The 19,142-nt window shown below is 39.5% G+C and overlaps 1 protein-coding gene across 11 annotated transcripts in view; it reads right to left on the minus strand.

Annotated features, from left to right (window-relative positions):
- Positions 1–19,142, minus strand: part of LOC124287837 (zinc finger and BTB domain-containing protein 20-like) — a 77,859-nt gene that overhangs the window by 50,381 nt on the left and 8,336 nt on the right. The window contains exons 4-5 of one of the 11 annotated variants that reach the window (XR_006901324.1): positions 13,997–16,999; positions 7,476–7,486 (exon numbers count right to left, since the gene is read on the minus strand). The exons of 7 other annotated variants lie outside the window; for them this stretch is intronic. Coding sequence is in view for 3 of the 4 variants with exons in the window: in XM_046724300.1 (XP_046580256.1) it covers positions 9,836–10,764 (929 nt within the window). In the remaining variant the exon portion in view is untranslated. 3 more of the 11 variants (XM_046724302.1, XM_046724300.1, XM_046724305.1) reach the window with 3 other exon arrangements.

Genomic DNA, 19,142 nt, shown 5'->3' on the forward strand with positions numbered 1-19,142 from the left:
AAGTGTGAAAAGAAAGATTTCATGATATTCTTCCTTATCACATTTGCCAAATAGGCTCCATTTCTGTCTAATCATTAAACTATTCAAGCCCACACACCAGTTGAAATATTATTGATGGAGTACCAGGCTAAAGTTTTGCCATATGACAGCATCATGCATTAAGGGACCATTCATAATTTATGGTTTGTGTGCGTGCGTGCGCGCGCTTGTGTTGATGATTTTTATGAAGAAGCATGTACAATGTGAATGACCCCCCTAACATTTATGTACAAAATAAGTGAACCCCCTGCATGTCATGCACAAAATCAATGCCCCCCCCCCATAATTTCTAATCATAAGTTTAAACATACTTTTATGTACAAAATTGCTGACCCCTCCTAGTACGTGTGTACAAAATTGCTGACCCCCCCTAGCTCCCCAGAACAAAATCTCCCCAGAACAAGATCATCATCTTTACTCCCACCTCCAAGCCATAAATTATGAAATTATACAGCATATAATAATGTTTATATACTACACAGAAAAGTTAAGAACACCTTATTCTTTCACATTATTAAAGTTAATCTGTCTTGCCATGACTCTAGCACTATGAAAGAATCAGATTTCTTCAAATTCTTTTGAGTAGTATATGTATACTTCACAGCAGTGGATTATAAAAAATAGTCCATGCAAGCAATATAAATTTGATAGTGTTGACAGATGAAGCTCCTTTATCACATTTTAGGGCCTTTAAACAAAGGTTCAATTTGGACTTTTCAAGGCTTGACTGCCAATCATAAGGCCTGTTTCAAATCTGTGGAAATGTATGCTCTTTCTGTTAACACCAAACACTGATATCAAATAGATAGTGACAGTGAGTGAGTGAGTGAGTGACTTCAGTTTTATGCCACTTTTAGAAATATTCCAGCAATATCACAGCCGGGGACACCAGAAATGGGCTTTACACATTGTACCCATGTGGGGAATCGAACCCGGGTCATCGGCATGACGAGTGAACGCTTTAACCACTAGGCTACCCCACTGCTGGGAGATGCTGTGTTGAAAGTAAGATTTGTCCGACATGCTAAGTTGTCATTATGTTAATGTGTGCAAGGCAATCTGGAGCTGTACAGCTGAACAGTGCCTCAGTAAAGTGCAGTTGGCAGTCAATTGTTAATCCATTGTGTCTCCATTCTACTATGCTTTGCTTTGAGGTGGTTCAAACAAGACCATCTTTGAAGTAGCCATTCAAGAGATTGTAGCACGACATCGACTGGGAGTGGATGGTGACGATGTTTGTACCCAGATTAGATAGAGTGAGCAGTGTCATATGATTAACAAAAGTTAGAATTGTGAACCAGAGCTTGGGCTAATCAGCAGATCGTGTCAAGGTGATTTTCAAGATTTGTTGAAGAGTGAGTGAGTGAGTGTGGTCTTATGATGTTTTCAGAAACATTCCAGCACTATCACATCTGAAATGGACTTCACACATTTTCCACATGCAGAGAATCAAACCCAGGTCTTCAACATGACCACAAGGTTACCCTATCACCTCCATTTGTTGAACAGGCTCTGAGACAAATTCCCTGTTCACTGTAAAATATTGTCAGCGGTTGACAGGAAATATGTAAATGTACTGACCAGCCAATTAAGCTGAATTGAGATGTACATGTACTGCTGCTTTTATCATGTATTATCTTAAACACTGAAACTTACTTGTCAACCATATTGGAAGAACTAATGTACTAAATGTTGTGTCATGCTGCAAGTCTATGCAAAACTGTTGGCACTAATTCTTTCTCATTCCCTAGAACCCATAATGCTATGTGAATCAAGGAAGCTCTTCTACAGAGAAAATTACAGCTCGATATGTAAATTCATATAAAGTGTATCAAAATGTCATGACAAAATTTGTTATACGTGGGCCAATGGCCTTCTATTGAATAAATGATTGATTGACAATTGCCCTTGACCCATAACCATCCAGCCTCGGTTTGAGCCACACTGAAATCATATGACCCTGTAATCATTGACATATGGTACACAGGAGTGAGTGAGTTGAGTTTTACGTCGCTTTTAGCAATATTCCAGCAATATCACGGCAGGGGACACTAGAAATGGGCTTCACACATTGTACCCATGTGCCCCACAGTGGGGAATCGTACCTGGGTCTTCGGCCTGATGAGCGAACGCTTTAACTACAAGGCTACCCCACCACCCTTATACACTGTAGAACTTTACAATTTTAACAAAGGATGATGATGAATTATGACCTGGATGGATGGTTGCAGCAATAAGATTAGCAGGAGCAGTACACAAGGAACTAGAAAAATCTCCAAACCAGCACAGGTTCCATTATGTTGCATCACAACACATAACAGCAAGATGCAGATAAACAAGATTGTATTTAAGCAATTTTATTCAGTTTAAACATATAAACCATTTTGATCATCATTTAACACCATATTTCCCTTAAAGCATTTGACTATAGTGGGGCCATACATGTACATCATATCAAAACTAGCTTCTTATGTACACATCAATGACATGACAAATCACAGAACAATGTAATTTTCCTCATCACCTCAAGCGGCAATGATCAGCAGGGTTGGTAAGCAATGGGGATCGGTTGGTCAGAATGGCTAACATGCACCACAACTTGGGCCAGGCTCAGACAGATAGATGAGACAGAAGGAATAAGGAAGAGAGTTTTATGGATGTCAACTTCTTTATTATGAGGAACACAATATTTCGAGGTATATCCTTACACCTTCAAATTTCGAAGTATAGCCTTCCGCATTTATCTGGTGAATGATGAAGGAGTAAGTATATACTCGGAAACGTTGTGTTCCTCATAATAAAGAAGTTGACATTCCTAAAAATATTTTCCTTTTGTGTACCAATTCTAAATGCCACTTAAGTGAGTGAGTTTACTTTTACACCACTTTTAGCAATATTCCAGCAATATCACGGCAGGGACACCATAAATGGGCTTCACACATTGTACCCATGTGGGGAGTCGAACCCGGGTCTTCAGGGTGACAAGCGAACGCTTTAACCACTGGGCTACCCCACCGCCCCCTAAATGCCACTTAAAGACCAGGGAAGGAATAGAACTCAATGTGCACTTCTGTGGTGTCTTTTTACTGCATAAATGTAATCTCAGATACTTTCTGTATACACAAATATACTCCTGGTACTTTTCTGTACACCATAACATAGCCTAGATACCTACATATATATATACATACACAATTATACTCCTGGTAGCTTTCTGTAGGCACATTCACTTTGAACATAAGCTTGCCTACATGCATTGATCGCTCTATCTGCAAATATGGAAGCCTCGACACAGTTAAAATTTAAAGTCACATCGGCAGTATTTCAGCCATATTGTGACTAAAGCAGAAAGTTGACCCGATGAGACCTCCTGTCCATGGATCCTCACTTGGAGAGTATCATATTGTAATACAAAAACTAATTTCAATGATTGTTTGATCGGAATTTTAGAATGCTTTTCTAGGTTGACAACTGTGTAAGAATCTACATTGAAACGTCGCTCAATGCAAAAAACAAGAAGGGTCATCCACAAAGTTCTATGCTTAATTTCAATGAGACTCCAAACTGATAAATTTGCAAGAGCTATCCCCATGCACATTCCTGACCTGCATCTGGAGCAAGCACTTGTATGATTCATGCTGTTCTACATTGTGGCCATCCAATCCACATTGGGCATATGACGGTACAGTGATAAAGAGAGACAGGTTGACAGCAGACAAACATGAATATTTCACAGTTACCCAAACTGTGCTCAATACATAAAGAACACACATAATATACACTTAAATACTTGCACACATCTGGATTTACAATGATCCATAATGCCCAACATAATAAACCTTCAAAGTAAAATATATGTTTGTTTAAACGTGGAAGTCAATGTAATTTATCTCACAGCAGCCAGAAGCTCTATTTTTCTAATTTTCTTTCAAACATGGCTATTTGGTCCAGGTGTCCAAATGACAATGCAAAAGTCAATTCACGGAGCACAAACTTATTCCTAAAAATATTAAGAAATTCTATTATCACGGCAGATGGCAGTGCATGTTTATATCCACTGAACAAAATTAACACCGAAAAAATAACAAGCAACAATTGCCAGTATATAGATTTTCATTGGTTAAAACAAAACCCAAATCATCTGAAGACGCATTGACCATGTTGTGTCCTTGTGACAAATAAAACATAATTACAGGTAATTATTTCAAGAAAAAGTTTCGTGAAGAAACACTGAGCTGCTTTTTTTCAGCCAGATATTCCTGCTTGTTACCATGGAAATAACAAAACAAAAAAGAAGCCCCTAAACAACCTCAAAACTATCTTTATATCAAGATTTATTCATCAAGAACAGGTATGTGGAAAACTTTAGAAAGAAATATTGAAACTAGTTGTTCCCTTGACCAGTGAGTTGGCAAAAACATGGAGGAAAGGCTCCATTTCACTTTGTTTCACTGCAAAACAAACACAATGAGAAGCTCGCTTATGTTCATTTATACTTATATCAGTTCTAATAGACAAGGTGGCATGAACTGCTGAACACTGTATAGTTTCTACTGTTCTTTCTGTGAGATTAGTTTTACGCCACTTTTAGCAATGTTCCAGCAATATCACGGCGGGGGACACCAGAAATGGGCTTCACACATTGTACCCATGTGGGGAATCAAACCGCCCCTTATGTCCTTTGAAAAAAAGCCAGTTTCGCCTGATGACAGTCTAAATGTTGAAGAAGGAACAACCCCACAATGTGACTCTAGACTGACTGACTGAGTTTGGTTTTACGCCGCTTTTAGCAATATTCCAGCAACATCACGGCGGGTGACACCAGAAATGGGCTTCACACATTGTGCCCCTGTGGGGATTCGAACCTGGGTCTTCGGCGTGACGAGTCAACGCTTCAACCATTAGGCTACCCCACCGCCCCATGTGACTCTAGAAATTCACAAACTTACATGAATTTGTCCAATTGATTTTCAACTTTGGAACAACTGTATTTGCTAAAATGGGAAGTATTGTCCTCAGTCCAATAAACCTGATGTTTTCATTAAATTGGCAAACTATTTGTGAGGGAGATAGTTTGGTTTTAATGTTGCTCTGAAGAATATTCCAGTGACAACACGGTCATCGACGTTTACCACTGTGGTAAAACCCAGGAGCATTAGTCTGGTACCGACAAACCGAGTAACATAATAAGGGCAAACCGGATTCAAACCGTTGATCATAAATCAAATTGAGGCGCATTTTAGACAACTGGCCACAATATGTGATTTGTTTGTTGCTTAATGCTGCAATATTCCAGCCATATGCTTACAGTCTGTAAATAAGTGGTTCCGGACCAGACAATCTAGTGATCAAACCAACTGTACGTGAGATGATGTGGGGTGACATGGTGGCATGGATGGTGTGGTGATGAGGGAGCCGAGACTGGACCAGACAATCTAGTGATCAAACCAACTGTACGTGAGATGATGTGTGGGTGGCATGGATGGTGTGGTGATGAGGGAGCCGAGACTGGACCAGACAATCTAGTGATCAAACCAACTGTACGTGAGATGATGTGGGGTGGCATGGATGGTGTGGTGATGAGGGAGCCGAGACTGGACCAGACAATCTAGTGATCAAACCAACTGTACGCGAGATGATGATGTGGGGTGGCATGGATGGTGTGGTGATGAGGGAGCCGAGACTGGACCAGACAATCCAGTGATCAAACCAACTGTACGTGAGATGATGTGGGGTGACATGATAGCATGGATGGTGTGGTGATGGGGGAGCCGAGACTGGACCAGACAATCTAGTGATCAAACCAACTGTACGTGAGATGATGTGGGGTGGCATGGATGGTGTGGTGATGAGGGAGCCGAGACTGGACCAGACAATCTAGTGATCAAACCAACTGTACGTGAGATGATGTGGGGGTGGCATGGATGGTGTGGTGATGAGGGAGCCGAGACTGGACCAGACAATCTAGTGATCAAACCAACTGTACGTGAGATGATGTGGGGGTGGCATGGATGGTGTGGTGATGGGGGAGCCGAGACTGGACCTGACAATCCAGTGATCAAACCAACTGTACGTGAGATGATGTGGGGGTGGCATGGATGGTGTGGTGATGGGGGAGCCGAGACTGGACCAGACAATCCAGTGATCAAACCAACTGTACGTGAGATGATGTGGGGGTGGCATGGATGGTGTGGTGATGAGGGAGCTGAGTTATCATTCAGTTATTTACATCATCTTCTGTGTTATGGGTGTTTGTTAGAGTAAAACTTTCAACAACAAAGATTTTTTAAACAAAACCGTTGTCAGAAAGACAGATGCATCATCATCATCTTGGGGAAGAACGGGCAACAAAAACATATGTTCCATCTTGACAACTTAATCTGACAGATGCATCATCATCATCATCAATGACCCACTGTTGCACATAAACACATTTTGCATTCTTCACATTATTGCTTAAGTGAAATTCCATCATCAGCATACATTCTATGGATGGCACTGGCTGGTGTGTTGACTGTAGTCTTCTAAAGATGTGAAGGTAAGCCAACACCTATTACAGTCTATAACAGCCTCACTGCCATGACCAGCAACATGTCTGTTGAGCTGTATCGCCGCCCAAAATGTCTCATTGCAGTTCCGATAGGGACACCGCAGCGACTTCTTCGGATGTTTCATAACTTGGTGGGCTTCAAGCTCCTCAGCCGTCTTGTAATATAGAGTACACTTCCTACATACATATTCATGGTCGTGACTTTTCATATGTCGTTTTACTGTTTGTGGAGTGGAGTATCTACGATGGCACCTCGGACATTCATATTGTGGATTGAAAGATTTTGATTTTGAAACAGTGTTGAATGATGTGGAGTTGAAATCGGAGGGTAAAATGGTTCCTGAGTCTGAGGCCATGTCCATATTCCACATGCTTGTTTCCGCCACCGCGGGTTCCAAATTTGGTACACATGATTCGATATTTGGGAATGTGGTTTCCATGGTTTCGGTACACAGGTTTCTCATCTCCATGGATACCTTGGTTTCCATGCCCCCCATCTCGATGCTTGATTCCAAGAAGTCTGTACACAAACAAATCACATTGTAAATGTCCAGTGGCAGAAAGGATAAAGCTGTGTACACAGAACTCTACATAGCCAATTTACCACAAAACAGCTGTTGGTCTATTGGTCAAACCCACTGTCAATACTCCATACAACATCAACTATGCACTTGCCAAAACCCCTTTTATGGGGTCTTCATAACCGAATCAGAACTTTTTCCATTTGATCTGTTTTGCACAATGCTTTGCATAAATATGTGATTGTAAACATAAACACACGATATTTTTGCCATAAGTTTGTCAAAAACAATCATAATTTGACCAGAAAAGTACATCTTCCACTTTAGGCAAAATGTTGATGATTCACAATGTTCTGACTGAAAGGAAATATATCTTCTGACAGGAAGGCTTAACTTTATGATCTTGCACATCCTGACTTCCTTCAAGGGAATTAACTCAGTGAGTGAGTTGGGTTTTACGCCGCTTTTAGCAATATTCCAGCAACATCACGGCAGGGGAAACCAGAAATGGGCTTCACACTGTGCCCATGTGGGGAACGAACCTGGGTCTTCAGCACGACGAGTGAAAATAAACTCAGAGATGCAAACTCTGATTGAAACTTTGGAGTCATCAGTAGTGAAGAAAAGCAAAAATTTTGTGAGAAAAAGTGTAATGTGAACAGTACCATAACAGTTTTACGCCTTGACGTTTTTTGTTGACAACATATAATTCATGAAATTCATGTGACACCAACTAAATGTTTTTCAGAAAGACAATGAGGTGTTTTCAAACGGTGTACATTCAGTTACATCCTGTCTGCATCGACAAATATATTTTTTATAAAATGACTTTTGAGCATGCTTAACAAAGAACGACCAATCAGAGACCTTGTATCATGAAATAATGGATATTGCAATACTGCGATTTGAAAACATGGCTTTCATTGATCAGTGTAGTTTCACTACAGAATGCTATATGTCACCAGTTCAGAAACAATTTGCTCTCCGTGGATACAAAAAAGGGACAAAAGTTGTAATTTGTTGGGAGGACAAGTATGAGAATGAATTGTAAACTCAAATTATCACATCATGGTAAACATCTCGGCTCACAAAACAACACAAGTTTTTATTGCTAAACTCTCTTCATGCACGTGGCGCATTGCGACTAGGGAATTACCACTGTCAAGGACTTATCCTCCAATCTCATCTGGTAAATATGACAAGTAAACAATCTTGCAACAAACTCTCCAATACATGGCAGGGACTGTAAACAATTAAAATAAACATCACTTTGAGGAAAGCACTTAGTTTAATAAAATGTGTGTGTATTTTCTAATAGTAAATGAGGCGAGGGCATTCACACTTACACAACAGAGAGAGTATGGTTGAGTATGATCTTATGCTGCTGTTGGTAATATTCCAGAAATATCACGGTTGAGGAAAGCAGAAATAGGCTTCATACATATTACCCATGAGCTGCCTTTCATTCCATCTTTGGTATCGTGTGACCAGATCAACTCCAGACTTAAGTAAAACTGTTTTTTGTTTCTAATGCTGCACTTGGCAATATCCTATGAAAATAACATCAGCTTGCAAATAATAGCATCAGAACCAGACATTTGTGAGTACAATCCCTGCCATTCGGGTACAGGGATGTCCTATCAATCCAGACATAGACTCAGCACCCAATCCATCAGTTGCCAATAGCAACCAGCAACAGTTGCTAGGGACTCGTTCTAACCAAAATATTATTAAAATAAATACTGTGGGCATTCACAAACATAAATAAAAGGCAATAGTTTCATGTCTTCAAACAGTTCTGTACATCTTGATCAATATCCTCAGATATACATACAACTATACATAATACTGTCATACACTCACTGAATATTTTCACATGTGAAGACAACAAGCTCCATGCTGTACTGATCTGGAATCACATTCCACTGGATGCATGACAAGATACAGCATAGACATGTGTTTATTTACAAAAGTTAGCCCACCATGAACCACCCCTGTGACCTGATTCTGTATTAAATGTGTGCATGTAACAGTAGGGAATGTCATCAAATCGACAGTCTACTTGGATGGTCAAAATTCCATTATTTGTTTTATCATGGAAACACTTTTTGTATTTTTTATGACTCCATTGACATGAGTCAAAAGCAACAACCATAAAATATGCATTGTTTCAACTTTGTCCCCTTCTGTTCCTCCTTTAAAGTAGCCATGGTAACATTTACCTTTTCAATAATTGCTTAAAGTGATTGTATTCACATTTGGTCACTGAAAACTCTAAAGAACAAGGAATCAATAAAGTAAGTATGTATACTTATTAGTGTATAATTCCTAACATTTTGCACCTTAAACAATAGTGGCATTTCTTATATTTTCAGTACGCCTACTGACCACAAATAATAATCTTGGTAAAAATTAAAAATATAAAGGTTACAAATATTACCTGACAGTGTTTCAGACTAAAGTTAAAGTAAATAGCGAGCGAAACCCTGATCCATGACACCTGTCCAAACAAGTTTACACCCTCTGATCCACAGACACAAATTGTTCTATAAAAATCCTACTGTACGATTTTTGGTTGAGTTGGCATCCAAGAACCATGATGGACAATGTAAGGTGACTTTGTGATTCCTCATTTCAGACATCCTAAATATCTCCATTCAAATAGCAATGTGAAAAGCAACAGCATGTGACATGTTCATGTGATACAAACAAAACCATCAGTGATTCACTGCAGCCCTTGACTAAACCGCTTAACAATGCATCCCTTGTCGCGGTGATACTTGAGAGAAGATCTCCATTTAAACAGACGTCCACACATATGACAACTGTACATTCTCGCTGCAGTCTCTTCCTTCACCTCAACCAGTTCTGCTGGAGCAGACGTCCTTGGCAGACATCTTTGTTGGTGTTCTTGAAGACCGATTTTAAACTGAAACACAGCCCCACAGTTTTCACACCTCTCTGAAGGTGTCATACTGTGCGTGGAAAGATGGTTGCGATAGTTCCACAGATTTGTAAAGCCTTTCCCACAAATTTTACACTTGTACTGAAACTTCCCTAGATGCTTCGAATCAATATGAAGTTTCAGACCCAGTTGTGACCTGAATGATTTGTTGCAGAATCGACACAGGAGTAATACTTTTGGCGGGTTTTCTGAATCCTCAGTAGACATGACCATGATGGTGTTCTGAGGATCTTCTGAGCAGTCCGCCTCACTGCAAAGATCCCTCTCTTCTGTGTCCGGCAACAAACACTTAAAGTCTCGGATAACTGAGTCCGGGTGCTGCCCTCTACTGGAAGAACTATCTCTTTCATTCTCTTTGGATTCAAAAATGCTTATTGCTTCTAACATCCCTGGATTTCCTGGCATATTTTCGGACATGATCATCACGTCTTGTTCCCTGGGACTCTGGAGATGTGTCACTGGGAGGACCATGGGCTGGAACCGATTAACATTGTCCATCCCACATGTGCTGGGCCATGGATAACCAGGTTTAGACGGAATGGGGGAGGCTTTCTTTATATGCCACGTTCGTAAATGACGTTTAAGAGCTCCTACAAAAGATGTGGTGTAAGAACACAAGTTGCACCTAAGCAGATTGGGATTGCTTTCATGGCTCATGCCACCTTGCTGTTGAGCCATTTCCAGGGCATCTGCAAACAAAGAAAATCACAAGGTCAAACAGTTTTAGAAAAAGACAGTCAAGGAACTCAAACTATGAAGAGAGAAAACAAGATGGCACTTATTTTTAATGAATTTCTTCTCACAGTGCTCCAGTTTGAGTTCCTGAACAAAAAAAATTCAAAGATTCAAAAGTCAGATTGAAACTCAGGAAAGAGCACACATGTCCTCCTTTGCTTTGTTATCATATTTCAATAAATATTTATCCATTAAAATGAAGAGTAAACATGTTCTTAGGAGGAACTAGCCATGGAAAGCAGACGCGAAAAAGTAACCTGAGCTGAGATTTGTAACAGTTTCTGTGAAAATAGCTGAGCCAGTGACCTTGAAGTGTGAACAGTAATGTAGTCAGTATGAAGGAAGCAATTTCTTGACTATTACATAGAAAAGAACATACAGAGAAGGATTAGGGAGGTCAGAAAATCAAGCTGGAGCACTGGGTTACCATGGTTACGGGGTGGTGATATGTTGTAAGAAAGCAAAGATGGGAATGTTGCTCTCACCTTGTGTCCAATCAGCCGACAGCTACACAAACATCAATCCCGTCACCAACAAGAGAACACTGCCTACACGGTCCACACACACACCATGACATACAGCAGGACTCCCTCGAGTCCAGTACGCTTAAAAACAGTGTGGCAGTCAGAACAAGTCATTGTACAGCGGTAACAGGTAGCAGTTGAACAGTTTTAGTGTTTGAGTTGCAGAATCTCAGTTAAAGCTTGGCATGGTAGGTAGCCCAAAGTGATGCAGGTCTCAGACCTTTACCACTTTGGTGAAACCCAAGAGCACGACCACATCTGTCAAATCCGGGATTCAAACCTGTGATCAGCAGATCCTGGTAATCTCTGTTGAGTTCCAAATATTTTCAAGAAATCTTTACTCTTAGGTCTGCTGGGGTACCAGCAAACTTGACAAGCTGAGTATCTACATAGAAACATGTTATCTACATACATATGCATGAACACAGGCATGCATGTTATTTGTACAGCATACTTAACATTTTTCATCCTCTGTGGTTGAATGCAATGTTGCAAGAAAGAGTGTGTGTGTGCGATGTACTTTTCTAATTTGTTACCATGGATACTCCATTTGTCAAAATGTTGCAAAAAGCAGTGATGAATACTGAGTGAGTGAGTTTAGTTTGACGCCACTTTTAACAATATTCCAGCAATATCATGGCGGGGACACCAGAAATGGGCTTCACAATCGAACCCGGGTCTTTGGCGTGACGAGCGAACGCCTTAACCACTAGGGTAGCCCCGTGATGAATACTGAAGTATGACACCAGATAAAAACCAACACATCATGAAGTTTACCACTTTCCACTTTTATTATGCTACTTGAATATCTTTCTAAGTACACACAAAATCAACGTAACAACATGTTCGTATCAACATACAGCAACACTAACCTTCTAAACCAACAGCATTCCTCAGCTGTAGTCTGCAAGATATGTTAAACTTGGGGACACAATTCAAACAGGATATTACATCCACACTTCTAAATTGGGCATGTATGCAAAAGGGGCCTTGTCAAAGCTCAAATGTGGAAGCATATTGGGATTTCATTTGATGATTTTGATGTTTAGCGCCACACTCTGCATTATTCCAGCAAAATGACAGCATCCAGTAATTAAATGTCTAACCCAGACAATCCAGTGATCAATATAATGAGCAACCTTACATTTTGTCAAGGACACGCTCTCTACCAAATTACTTAGCCTGAGCATCCATCCATTTGATTGCCCCTTATGAACATCAATGAAGATCTGTTCGTACCCCAAATTCCTGAAAGGTCCCCGGATTCAAAATAGTGTAAGTGAAAACCTGAACGATAACAGGAACACCCTTAATTTAGAACTCATCTTTCAGCAATCTCAAACAAACTTGCATATAGACAGCTACTAATATATGTCTATTAATCTAAGATAGTTAACAGCATATGTGTATTTATACATCTGAAAAAGGTGCTTAGTCTGTTTCTGTAACAAGAACTACGAAATAAAATATAATAATAAAAATAAACTGAAAAAACAAAACAAAGAAAAGATAATTTTAGAATTCAATCCAGCATAAGTTCATAGTCACTCTTTCAAGAAAACACAAATCAAATCGGTGGTTGTATTTGAAGATCTCTTTGAGATGTGGGTACCTAACCGTTAGAAAATTCATCTTATATATTCAAAGAACAAAGGGAGGTAAGTTGGAGCAACTGGGACTCTGTCCTTGAGACCCTTTCCTTGGCACGCAATTGAGTATCTATACAAATCATATATCGTTGGTAATTGTCGCAGAAAAACTCAGCTATTTCTCCTGATTCCTTTACATGATTGTTAGTTAACAACAGAGGAACACTTGCACCATTAAATACACAAATCTACACAACATGGGCAGCGCTCACAGCATCTGCGGCATTCAGTCACGTCAATGGTAAAACAAGTGTCTAACTTCAGCCCAGTTAACACAAATGACAACAACTGCTGTTTTATTGGACTGGGGACGTTAAGTAAATAAAATGAAAAGCACATACTAAAACAGAAAATATTTGGCACAGCAAAAACCGAAGCTTGTAAAAAGGCAGTACTGGTTCTAAGTGTGGCATACAGCCTCCGTAACAAGGAAACAATTCAAGTACATTCACATCAGTCTCGTCCTGCTTCATCACTGTTAGAAAACACACCTTGAACACCACAATAACCTCCAAGACATATGAACATCCCAGTATACTCAGTCCAGCTAACAAACAGTCTTACGGGAGCAATTCAAGAGTATGATGAAGAAATAAAACAGTAATTCCATAAGCTTTGAGACATATCACACTTGCCCCGTAAACATGCTAAAACATATTTGTGGACATTCTTTGTGAAAATGTAGATATTTGGTAGAAATAAAATAACACAAAACAAGTCATTGCTAATCCAAGTAATGGAGCAACATCAACTTGAACACATTTTGGACGGGGCACAAACTCACCGATGTTTACCAACCACAGACATTCTTTTCATTTCCACAAAAGAACCAGACAATGAAAGCCATTATTTTTTTTATCCCTGAAAAGGTGATTTTCTTGGACGGACAATTTGTCAACCTTTACTTCAACATGATTACATTTACAAAAAAACAAACTTTTGAAATTCTCCCCTGATCAAGCTAATATGAGCTCCCTTTAACAAAGTTAAAACGGATTTTCCATTGTTTACACAAAGATATCACAAAGATGAGTGACAGATGTTGCCTCAATAACATGACAAAAACTGAGAAAATGATAAAAGGGAATAAAAAAAGTACAGAAATTACCAATGAGGTATAAGGACTATCAGGATGTTATTGCTTTCTCCATTGCATACCGATGACTGACAAAGTTTAAGTTGATTATCAGCATGGAAGCTGATTGCTTCTTGGGCTAGAGAGTAGGAAACAGAGTCACTACCAAGCATACATAGCTCAATCTCTGAAGATCATATAAGAATACACATGGAAGATAGTCGCCTAGGCCACAGAATCTAAATCGAATAATGAATCCATGTCTACAATGATTTGTCAAGTCTAGTGCCAGTCTCTAAAATTAAACATTGCTTGGTTTGTAATTAGATTGTAGTTTCTATTGCATACATTTGAAATAAGAACTATATTTCTGGGACTCTGTTACAGAGCCTAATGGAGGCACAAAGCCACAGTCCTAGAAGCTTTCCCTGTTGAAGTGAGTGAGTTTAGTTTTACGCCGCACTCGGCAATATTCCAGCCATATGGTGGCGGTCTGTAAATAATCGAGTCTGGACCAGACAATCCAGTGATCAACAGCATGAGCATCGATCCACTCAATTTGGAACCGATGTTTCCCTGTTAAAGCTAGGGTGTGGGAATGAATACATCTCTGACCAACTTGCAAACTTAAAAGTCATCATTCCAAATGAAAAACTTATTTATTGTTTCTTAAGGTCCTTCTCTCTCATAACCAACTCTACAATTGAGGTTCTTTAGAAAATAGCGGGATCTTTCTCCCAGACCTTAGAGAATAAATTAGAAAAAGGAACCCCAATAAGTCTAGAATGACTGGTCAAGTCAAGAATTTCTCAGCTCGAGCATGAAATAAGAAATTCTTCTAGGATCCTTCTGTATTTGTAATCATTTTTTTTTATAAAATACATAGTTTCAAATATGGTAGCTTTATTTCTGGGAATCAAATGTCAGATCACATTATCACCGTATCACTGGAAACCATGTTTAAAGCAATCAGACCTTTCATGAAGGATTTCTTTACCAAAGCAGAAAGGCTTGGGAAAACTGTTTGGACATGCAAAAGATTGTCAATTGACTGCTTTGACTGCTGACCAACCAATGGTCACAAATGAGCACAAACAATCAAATTTAGCACAATCTCACTGCATCCCTCATGTACAGCGAATTAATGTACTGTTTTTCCTCCATAATAGTTATAGCATGAAGAAACAATGAGAATAGACCTTGAGGTGCCATGAAATGCCATGCAATCAACTCAGTTCTAACCACCCAATACACACAGTAGCCTTAAATCTGACCACCCAATCCACAATCTGCTCAAGCCTTAGTGCCCAATCCACTTTGTCTCATGTTGTGACCTTGTTTCTAGAGCCCTATTCTAACACAGAATCCCCAAAGGACGATTACATATAACATATACTGCGGTGAACACAACCCCCCTGTTCCCTGGCTGAACACTTAAGGCACTATATTACCACAGGTTAGTTGATTATTGCAAGATATCACTAGGTGGTACCGTTGTCAACATTCAATAATACTGTACAGACATGAATATAAAACTGCTATATCCACACAACAACAATAAATCAACAGTGTTAGTCACATGTCCTTATAAATAGATATCTATGTGTCATAAATAGCACTGCAATTTGTGCAAACAAATCATAAATAGTTCTCACAATGTGTACGTAAATGGATTTCTAATACATCATGTCAATATTGTGTCTTCAATACAGAATCCTTTTGCTGAACTGATAAAAGATGCTTGGATAAATGCAAAATGTTTTGATTTTGTAAAGAAAACAAAAGAAAATATATAAATGTATAAAAAACATTATTTGATTACTTTCTTATAAATATCTCTATACCTTCCAAATCTTGGTCTCAAACTAAAATTCCCTGAAAGTGGGATACCTAGGTGTCAATACTAAGGCATTCCTTATTTATAAAATGCCTCCAAAATTTAACACTTCTTGTTTGTACACTATTTCCCTTGGAACAAACAGTATATATTTGATTGTTGTACTTAAAGCCGAAATATTTAACAATATTCCAACAACATTTCAGCCTCCTGGACATAATAAAGTCATGAGGAGACGACCCAGTGGGTGACATCATGAGCATCAATCTACACACTGAGATGCAATGGCATGCGTAGAACCAAATCACCAAGCCTAATCACCTAGTCAAGTCAGTTGCCGTTTACGACCGGCATTGATTGCAGGGACCTACTTTACTACCCAGAATGCATGCTGCTCTATAAATGCATGTGGCTAAAAGGGCACACGTACCGAGAGGCACAATACTATGATGGCAGTCACACAGTAACGGCTACACTTACTCAAACTGGTCCAGTCATTAACAATTTCACCAAGGTCCTGTTCCAAAGTGACCTCAACAGTCTGCCTTTTGTAAACTATGCAGTTTGAAAATTACGATCAGAGATTGACTTAAGGAACAGGCCCTTGATCAACTGTCAAATCGTGGCGATCCAGTTTAGAGTACTACGTGTAAATTCAGACACTTGCAAACATACACGTGTTTCTATTCAGAGTACTCTACAAGTTCACATCACATCCAGCATGGTGCTTAAAGGACGAATGAAGAAACACATCAGATTTCCTCCATTCTTCTGCATTTCGCAATTGTGCATCCGATGGGGCACTGTCTGTTTCAGTTTTCACAATTGCCATCAGTTCACGTTCGCGTTTTCGTTGCCTCTCTTTCCGCTTCCGCAACCGATTCTGTATACGTATTCTTTCCTTCTTCATCAACGCCTGTTCATCATCTCTTTCTTTCAAAACGGCCCGTTCTTTTTTTACACGTTCTCTTTCCCTCCACATGAAATTCATCCATTTTACTGGATTTTCTTGTTTCAGTTTTTCCCTATAAGCAGAGTACGGACCACGGCCAACTGGATAATTACTTGGGCGCACAAATTCCACGTAATTTTCCAAGGTTCTTCCTGCAATAGAAAGGCAACTTCAGAGAATGTATTCCTGCAGACTAGCAAATAACACACCAAGAAAAAGGAAAAAAAATTTGGATAATAAGTCACATAGCAGAAGAAAGGAGTTTGGTTTGAAATTTTGATTTTGGCGTGATTTTAATGTTCATGCTTACTGCAGGAATACTGAAAGTTCGCTGAGGCAAACATTCTCTGAAACTGACTTTCTGATGAGGGAGAAGAGAGTGACAAGACCCTGCGGTGATCCTTGCTTCTGCTGTGTAAAACATCCCGTTAAAACAACAGAAACTGTACCTAGATCGTGGACACAAATCAAACACAATAACGCCTCAACAAGATCCTGAGGACACATACCATGTGTTGTGAGACTCACAGCAGATGCATACCACCAGACATATTTGGTTCACCATCAGGGCAAGCTTCTAATTAGTTCACAGCTCATTTCGACAATCAAGTTACGTGATACAACGGCATATGAGAGGGTGGTACTTCCATACTTGTCTCATAGTAAGAAGCCAGAGGCTGTGTCTGGCTCAACACACATGAAGTTGGTAAGCAGGGTGTCACGATATACTTGCTCATGTATCGATACAAACCACTATACCAGTGACAATACCATCTATACTAGGCACCCAATATAAATCATTTTTGCATGAGTGAGTGAATTAGTAGTTTAATGCCGCTTTTAGCAATATTCCAGCAATATCACAGCGATGGAAACCAGAAATGGGCTTCACACACTGTACACGTGGGGAATTGAACCTGGGTCTTCGGCGTGACGAGTGAACGCTTTAACCAGGCAACCCCAAAACCCCATTTTCGCATGAACATCTCTACTTCATGTGACATGACAATCAAGACTGTTGCAATAAAACATTCTGTGCCAAACTTGCCCGACTGGTAAGTATAGCTTTGTCATGATACCTTAGGCAACAGTCGTTACTGTATTGTTTGTGACAGGTAGCAGTGCTATCCCTTGTTGTCTGGCTTGGTTTCTTACAAAACATATTTAATATCACTTTTTGAAAATCAATACAGAACTAACACATAAATTCATACTCAGCCTATTATGTATGTTATCATCAAGTAAATGTCCCATTGATCAGTCATGATCTCACTGAATTGGAAGTCAATAAGATTTTGCAGCATTCATGTATATCGTGCCTGTGTTGTCAGTACAATTTCTCTGGGACACAATTGTATGGTTTCCACTTTCTTACGGATGTGAAACAGCAGTGAGATGACTCCGAGAGTCACTGACAGCTCAAGAGGTCACACTGAGGACGCTTTAAGGCAAACAAGATACATCGAAGGCACTGTGTATTCATACATTGATGTTAGTTGCTAGCATCACATATTAGACCTTGAGTACTGACTGCAGTGAGCACAAGTGTAAAACCTCTTGTTTTCAGTAATATAATCATAAAACCACCTCTGGGTTGCAGTAATATAATCATAAAACCACCTCCGGGTTTCAGTAATATAATAATAAAACCACCTCCGGGTTGCAGTAATATAATCATAAAACCACCTCTGGGTTTCAGTAATATAATAATAAAACCACCTCCGGGTTGCAGTAATATAATCATAAAACCACCTCTGGGTTTCAGTAATATAATCATAAAACCACCTCTGGGTTTCAGTAATATAATCATAAAACCACCTCTGGGTTTCAGTAATATAACCATAAAACCACCTCTGGGTTTCAGTAATATAACCATAAAACCACCTCTGGGTTTCAGTAATATAATCATAAAACCACCTCCGGGTTTCAGTAATATAATCATAAAACCACCTCTGGGTTGCAGTAATATAATCATAAAACCACCTCTGGGTTGCAGTAATATAATCATAAAACCACCTCTGGGTTGCAGTAATATAACCATAAAACCACCTCTGGGTTTCAGTAATATAATCATAAAACCACCTCCGGGTTTCAGTAATATAATCATAAAACCACCTCTGGGTTGCAGTAATATAATCATAAAACAACCTCCGGGTTTCAGTAATATAATGATAAAACCACCTCTGGGTTGCCTTCAGGTTGCAATACCACAATCTTACAACCCCATATACATGCAATAGGTTGCAATAGCACATTTGAACAGCAACCAATGGATGGCAGCAGGGCACTCGTACA

The sequence above is a fragment of the Haliotis rubra genome, unplaced genomic scaffold, assembly GCF_003918875.1.
Source record: "Haliotis rubra isolate DU_JTF1 unplaced genomic scaffold, ASM391887v1 Scf407, whole genome shotgun sequence".
Taxonomy (NCBI): domain Eukaryota; kingdom Metazoa; phylum Mollusca; class Gastropoda; order Lepetellida; family Haliotidae; genus Haliotis; species Haliotis rubra.